This window comes from Giraffa tippelskirchi, chromosome 6 (genome assembly GCF_054371585.1).
Source record: "Giraffa tippelskirchi isolate mGirTip1 chromosome 6, T2T-mGirTip1v1.2.pri, whole genome shotgun sequence".
Classification (NCBI taxonomy): Eukaryota; Metazoa; Chordata; class Mammalia; order Artiodactyla; family Giraffidae; genus Giraffa; species Giraffa tippelskirchi.
Genome location: NC_137280.1, coordinates 116,994,488 through 117,008,429, shown reverse-complemented (window position 1 = coordinate 117,008,429; position 13,942 = coordinate 116,994,488). Strand labels below are relative to the sequence as shown.

General features: G+C 64.3%; 2 protein-coding genes and 1 long non-coding RNA gene across 6 annotated transcripts in view; 2 read left to right on the top strand and 1 right to left on the bottom strand.

Annotated features, from left to right (window-relative positions):
* Positions 1-2,061: 2,061 nt before the first annotated feature.
* LOC145510667 (uncharacterized) lies at positions 2,062-3,629 on the top strand. Its single transcript, XR_014057186.1, has 2 exons — positions 2,062-2,441; positions 2,955-3,629. It is a non-coding gene; the product is annotated as an uncharacterized LOC145510667 (long non-coding RNA).
* Positions 3,119-5,366, bottom strand: ATP5F1D (ATP synthase F1 subunit delta). Of its 2 annotated transcripts, none has more exons than XM_081502490.1 (4): positions 4,955-5,366; positions 4,326-4,479; positions 3,759-3,847; positions 3,119-3,667 (listed from the first exon to the last, which is right to left on the bottom strand). In XM_081502490.1, the coding sequence occupies exons 1-4, from the start codon at positions 5,243-5,245 to the stop codon at positions 3,545-3,547; spliced, it is 657 nt and encodes a 218-aa protein (XP_081358616.1). In that variant the 5' UTR covers positions 5,246-5,366; the 3' UTR covers positions 3,119-3,544. The 2 variants fall into 2 exon arrangements, with proteins under 2 accessions (XP_081358616.1, XP_081358617.1); XM_081502491.1 differs by having other exon boundaries at positions 5,105-5,366.
* CBARP (CACN subunit beta associated regulatory protein) overlaps positions 4,495-13,942 on the top strand; it is a 12,495-nt gene continuing 3,047 nt past the window's right edge. Inside the window, exons 1-10 of one of the 3 annotated variants that reach the window (XM_081502462.1) lie at positions 7,951-8,236; positions 9,819-9,886; positions 10,002-10,104; positions 10,197-10,336; positions 10,566-10,630; positions 10,978-11,119; positions 11,281-11,452; positions 11,684-11,821; positions 12,258-12,468; positions 13,672-13,855. In XM_081502462.1, coding sequence (XP_081358588.1) covers positions 9,819-9,886; positions 10,002-10,104; positions 10,197-10,336; positions 10,566-10,630; positions 10,978-11,119; positions 11,281-11,452; positions 11,684-11,821; positions 12,258-12,468; positions 13,672-13,855 — 1,223 coding nt within the window. In that variant the 5' untranslated portion in view covers positions 7,951-8,236. Of the gene's footprint in view, positions 4,793-7,950; positions 8,237-9,230; positions 9,708-9,818; positions 9,887-10,001; positions 10,105-10,196; positions 10,337-10,565; positions 10,631-10,977; positions 11,120-11,280; positions 11,453-11,683; positions 11,822-12,257; positions 12,469-13,671; positions 13,856-13,942 lie in introns of those variants that run through there. The other 2 variants (XM_081502461.1, XM_081502463.1) reach the window with 2 other exon arrangements.

The window sequence follows — 13,942 nt, the reverse complement described above, 5'->3', positions numbered from 1 at the left end:
GTACGTCCAGGACGAGTACGCGGTGGCGGAGCCGGTCTGGGGCTGAGCGGGCAGCCCCCGAACCTTTATCCGCACCGCCTTCCCTCGGGGTGGAGTTTAGGCGGCCAGGGGGCGGGGGGCCGGGCGGGCCGTGACGCAGGCCCGCCCCCGCCCCTGCCTGTCGGCCAGGGCCCTGGGGCACCGTCCAGCCTGGGCCACCCGCCCCCTAAGCTTCGCCCTTTTAAACGGGGAGGGGTGTAGTCCTCCTTGAATGCTACGAATCAAGGGTCACGGTCGGCAGCGCTGACGACTGGGGGCACCCGCACTCCGGCCCCGGCCAAAGGGTTTTGGGGTGCACGGCTGGATTTGCTGCCCCGCCCCTTTCCTGCTACCCCAGGCCCGGTGCTTCCGTCGGGGGACACCTGCATTGGCGAACGGGAAAGGGGGGCCTGAGTCAGCAGCCTGCGTCCAGGAAAACAGGCCCGAGTCACCTGCCTGCAGTGGGGGTGCCCCAGCCAGCTACCCTGGCCTCCTGCATCCCTTAATGGTGACCTCAGAGAGTATTTATGGAGCGATTCACCAGCTCCAGGCCTGCCCTGTACATCCGTCACTACCTGCTGGGCTTTGTGACTCTGGAGGGCAGTGACCTTTGTGAGCTCCTGTGGTATGGAGTGAGAAAATACAGCAGGTCTCTCCAGAACCCTGGGGATACAGGGCCCTCACCTAAGGCTGGTGATCGACATCAGCCCATTTGGTTAGCTCACCTGCTGGTGTCCAGCCTTGGCTGTGAGTGTACTTGCCCTGCCCATCTTACAGGTGATGAAACTGAGGACATACAGCCATTGGTTTGTCTGCAGCTCGCCTCATATAGGAGGCTTTCTAACGATGACCCTGAGAGCAGGGCCCTCTCCGTCCTCCTTCCCTCTGTCCAGAGGAGGGGGACCCCGGGCCACCCCCATCCACTTATCTGTGCCTCCCTTTATCTGACCCAACCACCTCTACCTCCACCCTTGCCCTGGGGCCCCTCCCAGGGCTGTGCTCCTTTCTAGGATGGAGCCAGTCCTCATCCTGCTCCCACCCAAGGCCCCCCAGCCTCTGCCCCCGACCGGGTCACAGGCACACCCAGACACTCCCAGTCCCACAGGATAAGGGCTGGGCCTGAGGGATAGACAAGAGCTTGCAAGAGACAGAAGAGCTGCAGGGAGGAGCAAGTCCACGCCAAGCACAAGAGGCTTCAAAGAGGCCCCCAAGGTCAGGTGTGGGACCAGGCCATGGGCCTGCTTGGGTCTGCGTCCAGGGAGAGCAGGGAGGCAGCATGAGGGACGTGGGCTCTGAAGCCGGAGCATCTGAGCACAGTAGGGCTCCAGGGCAGGCAGGCCAGGTGGGACCCTCAAGTGAGCAGGTGCCACTGGGTGGGGGTGTTGTGGAGACCTCAGGTGGGTCTCCAATCTCACCTGGCTGGGTTCCTCTGCCTGCAGGGGAGTGGGCTGGTCCTGGCGTGGGCCTCCTGAGGGTCACACACACAGGAGGACCAGCCCCTGCCTGGCTTTGCAAGTCCAAGTTGATAAACATGCCAGATCAGCCTGCTTCAGGCTCTCCTTCTCAGAAGACCCCTCTCATCTAGCTGCTGGTCCCAGGTTGCGAGCACACTCCAGGGATGAGGGCATCACTTCCTGGGAAGGAGATGAGCCCTTGGGCACCATCTAGCCTGCGCTCTCAGTAGGGGGTCATGGTCCCTGGTTCCTGGCCCTGTGACCACTCCCACCCCGGGTGCCCTGACCCCAGGACAGGACCTGGCCTGTGCTGGCCGTCTCTGCAGTCTATCAGCACAGGGGTCCCCAGGCCAGGCTCCAAGCCTTGCCCATCCCTCAGGGGGCCTGCTCTGTGCTGTGGGGCCCGGCTGTGTCCCAGTCCCAGTCCCTCGGGGTGAGGGGCCGGAGGCAGGTTCCCTGGTGTCATGGCCGCTTGCTGCTTCAGTGGTCGGCGATGGTCTCCTTCTGCAGCCCTCCTGCCGTGTCCTCACTCTTATTTATAGACCAGATAAGGAACTGGCCAGGAACTGGAGGACCTGTGCCCTAAGCGGGGGGATGGGGGTGGGATGGGGCTGCACCTGAGCCCCCACAGCTGTTCCAGCCTTATCTGAGCTGGGGGTTCCTGGGCAAGTGGGGGCCGGCCACTTGGGCTTCCCCTGCCCAGAAGGATCAAGCCTGGACAAACACCCTCTCCAGAGCTGCAAGCTGGCAAGGCATATCCTGGGACATCAGGCCTCAGAAGTAGCCGTGGGACACTCACTCACACGGGACCATGACACAAGACCGCACAGCCCATCCGTACCCATGAAGAGCCCTGGAGTGGCCTCTCTGTCACCTTCTGGCTGCCAGTGACACACAGGGAGGCCAGAGCTCTCCTACACACTCACTCCCCTGGAATCCCCTGCCAGCTCTGCTCAGACCCAGGGCCAGGTAGGGGGCAAGGTGACTCCCGCCAGCCACCTGAAGCCAGGTCCAGGGACACCCCTTGGTTGCAAAAAAAGGAGTGACTGGCTAAAGGAGGTGGGACAGCACTGAAGCTTCCAGGTGCCAGGACCGCCCCCACCCAGCCACCCCACCCATCTGGGGCCATTCCAGGGGCCAGGGTGCCATGGAGGTGCCAACACCACCAGGGACTGGGCGCCCAGCCAGCTGGGGCCACCCACAGGCCAGGCGAACACAGGGCGGGGCCTCCGTGGGAGCAGGCAGAGCCGGCCCCTTCCCAGTGTAGCTAGGGCGGGGCACCCGCAGGGCACACGTCACAGTCTGGAACCTGGTGGAGCCCTGCTGTCCGCTGGGCAGCCCAGGCCCAGCCCACAAGTGGCAAACCACACCCCTGCCCACCATCCCCAGCCCCAGCTTGGTGACCTTTGCCTGTCCCCACCCTATCGGGGTGAAGGCCAGAACCCAGCCTGGTTTTACTAGCAGTGCCCCCACCTCCCCCAGCTTACTGCAGACACTCAGGACGTTTCAGGACACAGCCTGCGGCCCCAGGAAAGCTGAGGCTGGTGTTCAGCGCCCCACCTCAGTGGGCAGACACAGGAAGCCAGCGAGACGCTGGGCTGGATCCGGGGCCCACTACCAAGCAGGATAAAATCAGCGTACACACGTTGGATCCCAGGTCTTTAATATGGTCTGGGCAGGGGGCAAACTGTCTGCTGGCGGTGGCTAGGAGCAGCGATCTCTGCAGCAGACACTGCAGGGGCAGAGTGGTGGTGCAGATGGCGGGAGACTCCCCCCAGGGGGACAGCATTCCCCGCGGGCAGGGCAAGTGTCCTAGCTTGCCCCCAGCCACCCGACCTGCCAGAGCTGGTTCTTTCCCTGGGTTTATTTAGCATAAAGGGGCAGGGCCCCAAGGGGCACTCTGGCCAGAAACTGGCACTGTGCTGCCCCCTAGTGGCTTATTAACAGGACAGCTCCCCGCAGGCCCGCTCCCTGTCAGCCTGCACCCATGGGGAGCTGGGTCTTCATGCTAGGCCACCCTTGCCCAGCTCCAGCCTGGTCTCCTGGCTGGACCAGTGTGAGGCAGGCACCGCCTACTCCAGAGCCTTCACCAAGGCCTCGTTGGCCTCGATGCGGATTTGGATCTCAGCCCGTGTGGCCTCGTCTGCTGCCCCCAACAGCTCCGACTGTGCCTTCTCCAGGTTCGCTTTCGCTGCCTGCAGGGAGTGGGGGGTGGGTGAGGGCTGAGCAGGGACCCCAGCCCGGCACCTGTTCCCACCAAACCTCAGCTTCCCCCAGGACACTCACCCCCAGATCCAGCATGTCCAAGGTGACAGCTTCCTCAGCCAATAACTGCACGGAGGAGTCAGCATTCACTGTGACAGAGCCGCTACTCACTGCAGGAAGAGGGAGCTTGAGAGTCAGCTCCACAGCCCCTGTGAGGCTGGGAGGCTGACCCTACAACCTGGCTCCAGGGTAGAAAAGCCCCAGCACACAAGTGGACAAGCGGCCACCAAGCGCATCCACTGGGGGTTGGACATGGAGACAGAGACCCCTCTCTTTGCCCAGCAGCTGAGCTAAGGTTGGGGTGATCCCCAGCTGAATCCCAGTGCTGGACAGGAGCCATGCTGTGGAAGACCTTTACAGAACCAAGGACCCCTTCTCCAAAAGCCCCTGCCAGGCAGCACTCTTAGGTCTCTTTCCCCAGTCTGTCAGCCCCAACTGCTGAGCAGTTACATCCCAAACCACAATTAGACCACTGCCGGTGTGGGGGCGGTCTATGTCCCTGGTGCCCTTTCTCAAGCTCCCAGCTGAAAACAGGACTAGTCTGCTGAGACGTGCATCCCCTACTCTCTGTGTGCCCACTCGACTCACCGAAGTATTTGGAGGTGGTGCCATCCTCAGCGTGGACCACAACCAGGCCTGGCCGCAGGACCTGCAATGTGGGCACATGGGCTGCAAGGATGCCGAAGGCGCCGGTCTGCGTGGGCACGTCCACCTGGCGGACGTTGGCGCCGTTGAAGAACACCTAGAGAACACACGTGACGAAAGGGTCACCTAAGGCCAGTTCTTCGGGGCCCAGCAGTTGGTGTCCTCTGTAGTTAAACAGCTAGAACAGGACAGCTGAGGCTGGGACACAGGCTGCTCCGCTGCGGCCAATGTTTCGGAGGGATCCCGGTGCAGGACTGCAGCACCTTCCTCTACTTGAGGACGAAATCCAGACACCCTAGCCTTCGCGGAAGCAGATACGGTTAAAGCACCACCAGCGAGACGCCAGGAGAGGAGACACTGAATTCGGCAGAAGGGCCGAGAGGCTCAGGTTCTGAATCCCGGGAAGACAGGTGTATGTCGAAATAGGGGCTGAGGGCAGGCGACCCGAGAACTAGGGGCTCGAATCCCAGACCACAGGTCCGGAATGGGGGTGGTCTCCGACCTGAAGGTTGGGGGCTCGGATCCAGGACCACACGGAGGAGGGGCGAGGGTCTGGAACGGGGGTCCCCGACCTGAGGGTTAGGGATTCGCATCCCGGACCATACGGAGGAGGGGCGCGGGTCTGGAGTGGGAGTCGCCAGCCTGAGGGTTGGGGGCTCGGATCCTGGGCCACGTAGGGGAGGGGTCCAGAATGGGGTCTCGAGCTCCGCGGACGTCCGAACCTGCGTGGGTGAAGCGAATGTGAAGGACATCTGTCCTGGACCCGCGGCAGGGGCCTGAGCAGCGGCGGCCTCGGCGTAGGCGCGGACCTGGCGTACGAGGCGGCCCAAACCCGGACGGCGGAGCAACGCGGCGGGCAGCATGACGGCTGGCAGACAGCGGAAGGCAACGCGGAGGCGAGCGGACTTCTGTTAAACACGAGCGGCCTTGAGGGCGAGGAGGACAACGCGAGAGGACTTCTGGGAAAAGGATCCTGGCGAGAGCGCACGCGCGAACTACGACTCCCAGCGCGCTGCGCGCGATGCGGAAGACGAAGCACCACCTGGGCGCGTCGCATGCTGGGGATTGTAGTTTCCTGCCAGCGAGCGCTCCTAGCCCGGTCGTTCCGGGAGGGGAGATCGGTTACATGGCTCTGCATCCTGAGGACCAGAAGCCTGCGCGGAGAAGATACGGAAACACTTAATTCAAGATTTGGGGGACGCTCGTTGGATGTCAGGCGCTAGGGAGACATCAGGGAAATAGCGAGATTCCTGCTCTAGTTTGGGGTGTTGGGGACGTTTAACAGACATTAACGTGATATATGAGCGTCCGAGGTGGCAATAATGGTAAAGAACCTGCCTGCCAATGCAGTAGACGCGGGTTCGATCTTTGGGTGGGGAAGATCCCCTGGAGGAGGGCATGGCAACCCGTCCCAGTATTCTTGCCGAGAGAATCCAGTGGACAGAGGAACCTGGTGGACTACAGTCTATAGGGTCGCAAAGAGTCGGACTCGACTGAAGAGACTTAGCACGCACGCAACATAGTTTATAAGTTGTGCAGTACGTTAGGAGGTAACAAATACATAAAAGTAACAAAGGGGCGGGGGCCGGATAGAACAGGCTGTGAATGCGGGAGGTGCAGGCGGCGAACCAGAAACTGCATCCCAGGTAGAGTGTCCAGCTCCCGCAAGCGTCCAGCGGGAACCTCTTGGCTGTAACCCTAAGGGCGCCGGCAGAGGGCGCACTGCGCCCAGAGGTGCGCTCCCCGCGGCCCCGCCCGGCTACCGCCCCCGCGCGCTGCTGACGCAGGGGCGCGCGCGCGCAGGCGGCCCAGGGCTGCGCTGCCGTCACCGCCTCCCTCGCGGCGCTGACGTCACCGCTCTGCCCCCGCGCTCCGGCAGGTCGTCTCCCGGGGTTGGGCCCCAGCCCCCACCTTGGGCTCCAGGAAAACGCGAAGCCGGCCTCCGCAGGGCTAGGACCTACTTCGGGAAGGGCCTTGGCTGAGGAGCGGGCGGATGCAGAACGCAGGGGAGAGATGTTACACCTGGGCCCGTGGCTGCACAGGTGCTGTGTCCAAAGAGGCTCCCACACCAGGGAGGCCCGAGACCTGGGGCCCAGGCCCCGCCAGACCCTCTAGGCCAGCGTTGTTAAGGCCTCCTAGGGAGTCGGTTCCTATGCGTTGGGCATCCCAGCCCTAGTTGGATGTTCAAGCAGGGAAGCTGTACTCCCATTTCTTAGGGGGTGCGTCCTGTGCACGCGCCTCTCGGAGCCCTGGATCCTACTGGAATGGAGGCCTATTCTAATCCGTGCCTCAAACCCATCTACTGCACTGGTCTTTAATTCCCCTTCCAGAGTAGCCAAGGGGACAAGGCTACCTGTTATCCAGGTCCCAAACCCGGGGTTATCCTGGAATTCTCTGCTGGACCGGTCAACAAGTCTTCCACCCAGCTCCGCCACTGCAGCCATTACTGGCTTGGATGGCCCCACCGCTCCTTCCCTGGCCTCACCACAGTGCCTCGTCCACGCACAGCCAAGAGGGACAATATCACTCCCGTCCTGGGAACCACAAACTGGCTTCCCCCTGCTCCTCCGGCATGTTCATCTTCAGCCCACACACTCTGGGACCTCAGGGACTTTGCACATGCATTTCCCACGTGCCTGGAGCCAGGCAACTTCCTGGGTAGTTGTCCCCCTGACTGCCCCTTGTCCTCCTTTGGCAGTGTCCCCCTTACATCCACTGAACACGCATGTTCCCTCCACTGTGCTCCCCCCCGGGATAGCCTCAGGGACCCAATGGCAAATGAACTTCTGCTCTGGGAGGCAGAGGTGAGCAGGGACACAACACACAGGAACAGGCAGCAGGCAACGACATGCAGGGCCTCGAAGAGAAGCCAAGTGTAGCAGGGCATGGGAACATGGGGTGAGAGTAAGAGCTGAAGGAAGCAAAGCAGGGAGCAGGCCATTCAGGCCTGGCAGCTGCTGGCACAAAGGCCCGGAGGTTGGAATGGTCCTTCCACTTTCACTTCACAGGAAAGAGGAGCCATTGAGCTGTATTGAACACAAGGCTGGGCAAACTGGGATGGAACCCCAGCCAGGCTGGTGGTAGCTTGATGACCTTAGCATCTAGAAGGATGATGCATAGTTGTCTGAGAAAGAGCAGCTTTGGGGCTGACCTGACATGGAGTTTCTGCAGGGTAGTCCTGTTTGGTGGCACTCACAATAGGTTGGGTTCCATTATCTCTGCTAGTCTTAACAAGGCGACCCTGACAGTGCAGCCCACACAAGGGAAGAAAGATGGACACGTGCCCCAGAGCTCCCTGGTTGTGCACCCAACAGGCTCCCAAATTGCGAAAGCCATCGACGGGGAGTCTGTGCACCCCCAGGACACTGGGCTGCGGGGAGTCGTGCGCCCCAGGACCAACACCTCTTTGGTTCCCCCGTCCCCCGGGATCCAGGGGAAGGGTCGAGGAATCGTGCGCCGTGGACCTGGAACGGAGATTCAGCTGCCTCTGGAGAGGGCGGCTCCGCGTGGGGAGGGGGCGCCCGGGAGCGTAGGCTCCGCCCCCCGCCCCCTCCGGAAGGGAAGGAGAGGCGGCGGCCGGCGCGGAGCAAGCAAGCGAGACGCGGCGGCGAGCGCGGTAGGGGCGGCCGGCCGGGGACAGGGCGGCTCCGGGCGGCACCGAGCGGGTCGGAGCTGGCTAGCCGCCAACGCGATCACGTGTGCAGCCCCTCCTCTCGCGCCTACCTCCCCCGCGCGCCGCGCTCTCCATTCATAAATTCTCATCCTGCTACCGCGGCTACCGGGCGCCGGAGCCAGCCGGGAGCGCCGCGCAGCCGCCTGCCCGCCGCCCATGGGCCGCGCACCCCGGCGCTGAGGTAGGCGCGCGCGGGCCTGGGGTTGCACCGGGTCGGGCGGGGGGCAGGGCGAGGCCGCACGGCTAGCTCTGGCTAGAGATCTCCGGCCCTTGCCCGCGAGGCGGCGAGGCCGGAGGCTGGGAGCGAAGGAGCCGTGGCCAGCGTGGGGGCCAACCTGCGGCGCTCTGCACCCGGACTTCGGCTCCCGGGATAGGGACCCTCGCCCACGCCCTCCCCAGCCTGTTTCCCCTTGAGAGATTCGGCCAGAGCCGTGGCATTTCCGCCCCCTGGCTTAGCCCGATGTTGAGACAAGCCAGAAGTCGGTTATCTGCATCTCACTTCTCGCCATCCCCATCTCCGGGGCCGGTTGGGGACGCGGGGGTGGGCGCAGTGGAGAGCCCGATCCGGAGCCGAGGCCCCGCGGGACTTAAGGGTGGCCTGTGGCCAACCTCCGCCCTAGGCTCACGACCCCGCCTGCCCCCTAGAAGCCCACCTCCCTTCCCCCTGGGCCCCCTACTGTCTTTCCTGGTCTCCTGTCAACGTCCCTGTGCCTCTGCCACCTCCCGCTCTAGCCTGAACTCATTTCTCATTTCCCGACCTACATAGAGGGGCCCCCTCCCCCATGGATGCAGGGGAGCCGCGGCCAGCCTCTGACCCTAAGTGTCGAGGACACCTGGCTTTTGCCAGGCCCCTCCCCTGCTATGGGCCTCGGTCCCCCACTCCCCCCGTCCAATAGGGTGAAAACTCCGATGGACTGGGGGCGCTGGACCTGTGCACAGTCTCTCCCATTCCTGTGAGGAGGGGCCGCGCGCAGTGCCCACTCAGAGCTGCTGGTCATCCTTGCCCCAGACTCCGTTCCCTGACATTCCAGAGTGCGGCCACCGGTCCTTCCCACCGGGAGGGCGCGTTGGGGAGGGCGGTCAGGTGCAACGTCCAGGCAGTCCCTCTGCTGAGATCTGAGACCTTCCTGTCTCGGCGCCCCCAGCGTCAGGCAGACGTGGACCCGGCCGGCTCTGGCAGGGAGGGGTGCGGCAGGGGCACGCGGGCGGCCGGGCACCGGCGGGCGGCGGCGGCAGCAGCCATCTTGCCGCCCGGGGCTGGCTCCAGCCGCCCCTGTAGGAGGCCTCCCTCCCCCGCGCCCCCTCCCCTCCCCAATGCTCCCTGGCAACCCGCTTCCCTCCCCCCCCCCAGCTCGGCCTGCTCGCTCAGTCACCATGGGAACCAGATTCTTGAGGGTTGGGAACAGATGCGCCTCCTTTGGCCTTGTCACTCCCCCTAGCTCTGGGCGGAGTGAGTCCTGAACCTCCTGGAGTCGTGACCTCGAGGGTCCCGGGGCTCGGCCCCTCCGCCCCCGCCCCTGGCTGGACAGCCCCGCGGATGGTCCGAGTCCCCGCTATTTTGGAAGCCGTCTCCTGGGGCCGAGGCAGCCCCTCCAGCTCCCCGGATGGGGCAGGCCGGACCCCTGGCGTCTGGCGGTAGTGAGCTGATTCAGGTCTCAGTTTCCCCTTTCCTGGGTAGGGCTCCCCGCCCGCGCCACCTTGTCGGGCCGGCCCCACCGGCTGGGGAAGCTGGCCGTTGATACGTACGCGCCTCTTTTTCAAAGATGGGGACTTGGAGGTCTGATCCGAGCTGGTGGAGGCTGCCTCGGGGCTCCCCCACCACCACCACTCTGTGAGTCACGCCCTGTGTGGGCCCCTGCTCCTGCTCCCGGGAAGGAAGGCGGGAGGGGGGATACAGGAGCTGGAGCTGAGCAGCCCCTGCCTCCGCCCCCCACCCCTCCTCCTAGCCTCAACATGCAGCCCACGGCCACCATGGCCACGGCCGCCGCCACCACCACCGCCACGGTTGCCCCGACCATGACTTGGGACAACGCCACGGATCGCCCTACAGTGAGTGAGGGATGGAGGGAAAGGCAGGAGGGGGGCAGGGCTGCCAGAGGTCACGCCCACTGGCCCTGACCCCTAACCCGCTGGCCCCGCAGGCAGAGCCCGACCCAATCCTGGACAACTATCTGCTCCTGATGGTGGTGATGGCGCTCTTTGTCGGGGGCGTCCTCGTGGTGCTGTCGGGTGCACTGCTGCTCTGCAGGCGCTGCTGGGAGGTGCACCGACGCCTCCACAGGTGCGCAGTCCCCTCCCCCCACCAGGGGAACTGGGACAGGTCAGCGTGAGAGCCCCGCTAAGAGCAGGTGCAGGCATACTAAGGCACGCAAGCATACTTCTAAAGGACAGTGCCCGGGCTCCTATGAGCTCGGGATGCTACCTGTGAACAGGAGCCCTGCTGGGCCCCCAGGGAGGGCAGCCAGTCTGGGTCCTTAGGCCCACTGTGCTCTCTTGCTGTGCTTCCCCAGAGCCCCAGAGGAAGCAGAGAAGACCACCACCACCTACCTGGACAACGGTGCCCACCCTGCCCAAGGTGAGGCGCCCTGCCAGGCCCTGTCCCAGCCTGTCTGCCCCCACCTGGCCACCCCGCGGCCGCCCTCCTTGGGCCGCCTGACCATCTGTGTCTGTCTGTCTCCCCCACCAGACTGGGCGCGGCTCGATTCCGACTCATCTCTGTTTCCTTAAGCCCACGCGTAGGTGCTCACAGGCGCGTGCTGCGTGAGTGAGTGTGTGAGCGGATGAGCGAGTGCCCGTCCACCCTCCCACCCCGCCCTGCCCCTGGTGGTTAGCCGGGCCCTCCGTGCTCCCTTCCCAACCGCTCCCCTCCCTAGCCGCCTGCCGGCCCACTCGTGGCCCACCCTCTCTTGGCTCTCCTCGCAGACCCCGAGTTCAGGGGGGAGGATCCGGAGGGTCAGGACGAGACCCAGCGCTTCTTGTCCACCAGCTCCACTGGCCGCCGGGTGTCCTTCAATGAAGCAGCCCTGTTTGAGCAGAGTCGGAAGGCGCAGGACAAGGGCCGCCGGTAAGGAGGTCCAGTGCAGCAGCTAACCTGGGAACTCGCCTTGCCGCCCCCGCCCTCCCCAGCACCTGGTGGGCAGAGTGGCAGTGGGGCTGGAGAGGGCACTGGAGTGTGTGTCGGGGGCCTGGCTTGCCTGAGGTGACGGGCAGGTGTGCTGGGCGCAGGTACACCCTGACGGAGGGGGACTTCCACCACCTGAAGAATGCCCGCCTCACCCACCTGCACCTGCCACCCCTCAAGATCGTCACCATTCATGAGTGCGACTCGGGCGAGGCCAGTGCAACTGCCACACCACACCCCACGGTTGCCCCCAAGGCCAGCCTTGCCATATTCCAGGTGAGTCAGGTGTCAGGTGGCCCGGAGCTCGGGAGTGGGACCCCAACCCCACACCCACCCAGCAGGCACCACTTTGCCCACCCACACCCTCCCCCAGCTGTGCTCCTCACCTCAGGGTGGGAAGTGGGGCCTGGCCAGGTCCAGTGGGTGGGGGTCCAGCACGCCCCCCTCACCCACCCGTGCTCTTTGACCTGTCACTGCTTCCTCCTCCCCCCTGGCTCTGTCCCACAGCCCCCGGGGAGGGCCCTCACTGGCCGCTCCGTGGGCCCCAGCTCCGCCCTGCCAGGTGACCCCTACAACTCGGCCGTGGGCCCTGCCAACTTCGGGATCAGCCCCTCGGCCTCCAGTGACTCCGGGGAAGGCAGCTCGGTGAGACCCCCACCACGTCCTCTGCCCTCCTCCAGCATGGGTCAGCCTATGGGCCTCTACCTGGTCCCTGCCCCAGGAGGAAAAGGGGCGGGTTATACATGGGGCACACGTGTGCACCTGGCTCACCTCCTCCAGGGTTGTCCAGCAGCTGGAGAGGGCATGGTCAGGACCATTCCAGGCTGTGCGACAGGACACCCCCTACCCTGTCTTGTTCTGGGATGGGCAGGACAGAGCTGGCCTGTGCCTGGGGAGCTTCTCAGGCAGGGTCTGGGGGTGGGGGGAGGCCTAGCCCCCTGGTTTAGTGTGGCTCCCACCCAGCCCCAGCTCTCTGCTCTTCCTCTGCACTCCAAGTGAGTGACAAGTGGCCCAAGCGAGGTGGGCACTCGGGCAGCAGGGAGGGGTCAGCGGGTCTCAGAGCATCTCTCTTCTCTCACAGCTGGACACTGGGGCCAGGAGTGCCAAGCCTGGTGCGCAGGGGGCCGCGGCAGGGCCTGGGGAGGCGGGCCCAGGCTCTGGGGCAGGCCCCGTCCTGCAGTTCTTCACCCGCCTGAGGCGCCATGCTAGCCTGGACGGGGCCAGCCCCTACTTCAAAGTCAAGAAATGGAAGCTGGAGCCCAGCCAGCGAGCGTCCAGTCTGGACACAAGAGGTGAGCTGCAGCCCCTGGTGGGAAGTGAGGCCCAGGGGGATGTGGAGCAGCAGGTGGCTCTGCACCGTGGTTGGGGGTGGGGGTGGTCCCCAGTCCCCATCCCAGACTGGCCAGCATCATCTGCTCACCAGTGGGTGTCTGGCCCACGAGCTGGTCAGGAGGATGACCTGGGGCTGCACACAGTGCCCCAGTAAAGCCAGGGCTTGTCCAGCTAGAGCAGACAACAGTGAGCTTCTCCCGTGAGGCCTCGTACAGCATGTTTCTGGCACTGTAGTTAGTTTGTTCTGCTAGTGAGAGCACACCTAGATGACATGTACAATAGTATGGCTGTGTGCCAATAAAACTTTATTTACAACCACAGGTGGTGGGCCTTTGATGCTGCAGACCCCTGCTCATGGAGCCCTGGATACAGGGCTTCCAAACCTCAACCCAAGGGCCATGCAGGTGGGGGTGGGGGTGGGGGTGTGGCACCAACTCCTGCGACCAATGCTGCTCACTGGAGCTCAGCAGGGCCAGGCTGCTAGGGCACCTACTGCCCTGTGGTGGAGGTGGCGGGTCCCAGTGCCAGGAGAGGCAGGGTGAGGGGACCAGGGACAGCATGAGTACCCTTGTTGGAGCCAGGCTCTGGTGCCCATGGGGCGAAGGAGGGCTGATTTCTGGTTGAGTGCTCCTGGCCAGGAAGGGGAGGGGAGGGCTTGTACTGCTGCCCCACTGGGAGCCTAGGTGGAGCCTGTAATTCCAGAGGTGATTATAGGCAAATGCAGGCAGGAAGCACGCAGAACCTGTCTGCTGGGTTACTACCATCCCCACCCCTGAGGCTCTACCACTAGGTCTCCCTGGCCCACCAGCAAGGCAGGATCTGGAGCTGGCAGGAAAGAGCGTCACCTCTCTCCCTCCCCAGTCCCTTACTTGGCCCTACCTTCGGCCTTCAGCCAGGCCGTGTCTGTTACCTGATGTCCAGGACAAGTCCTTGATCTGGCCACACCTGACTGCTACCTTGGCACCTCCACTCATGCCTGCCCTGGCCGCCGGGCTCTTGGTCCTGGCCTTCCCGCCCTCGGTGCCTTAGTTTCCCAGCTGCACCACGGGGCGGGATAGACACTCACCTGGCCCAGGCTGGTGTCTGCTAGCCTGGCTCAGATGTGGGCAGTGGGCCTGGTGCAGGGAGGGGCTTAGGCAGGTGGTCGGTTTTCCTTTGCACAGGCTCCCCCAAGCGACACCACTTCCAGCGGCAGCGGGCAGCCAGTGAGAGCATGGAGCAGGAGGAAGGGGATGCCCCCCACGTGGACTTCATCCAGTACATTGCCAGCGCGGGCGACACCATGGTCTTCCCAAGCCCCCGCCCCTTTCTGGCCAGCCCCGCCAGCCCGTCCCCCAGTCTCGGCAGGTATTTTTCAGTAGATAGAGGTGCTGGGGTGGACCTGTGGGCCCCTGCCCCATCCCATCCCCCATAGGTGGCCCAGAGGATGGGCGG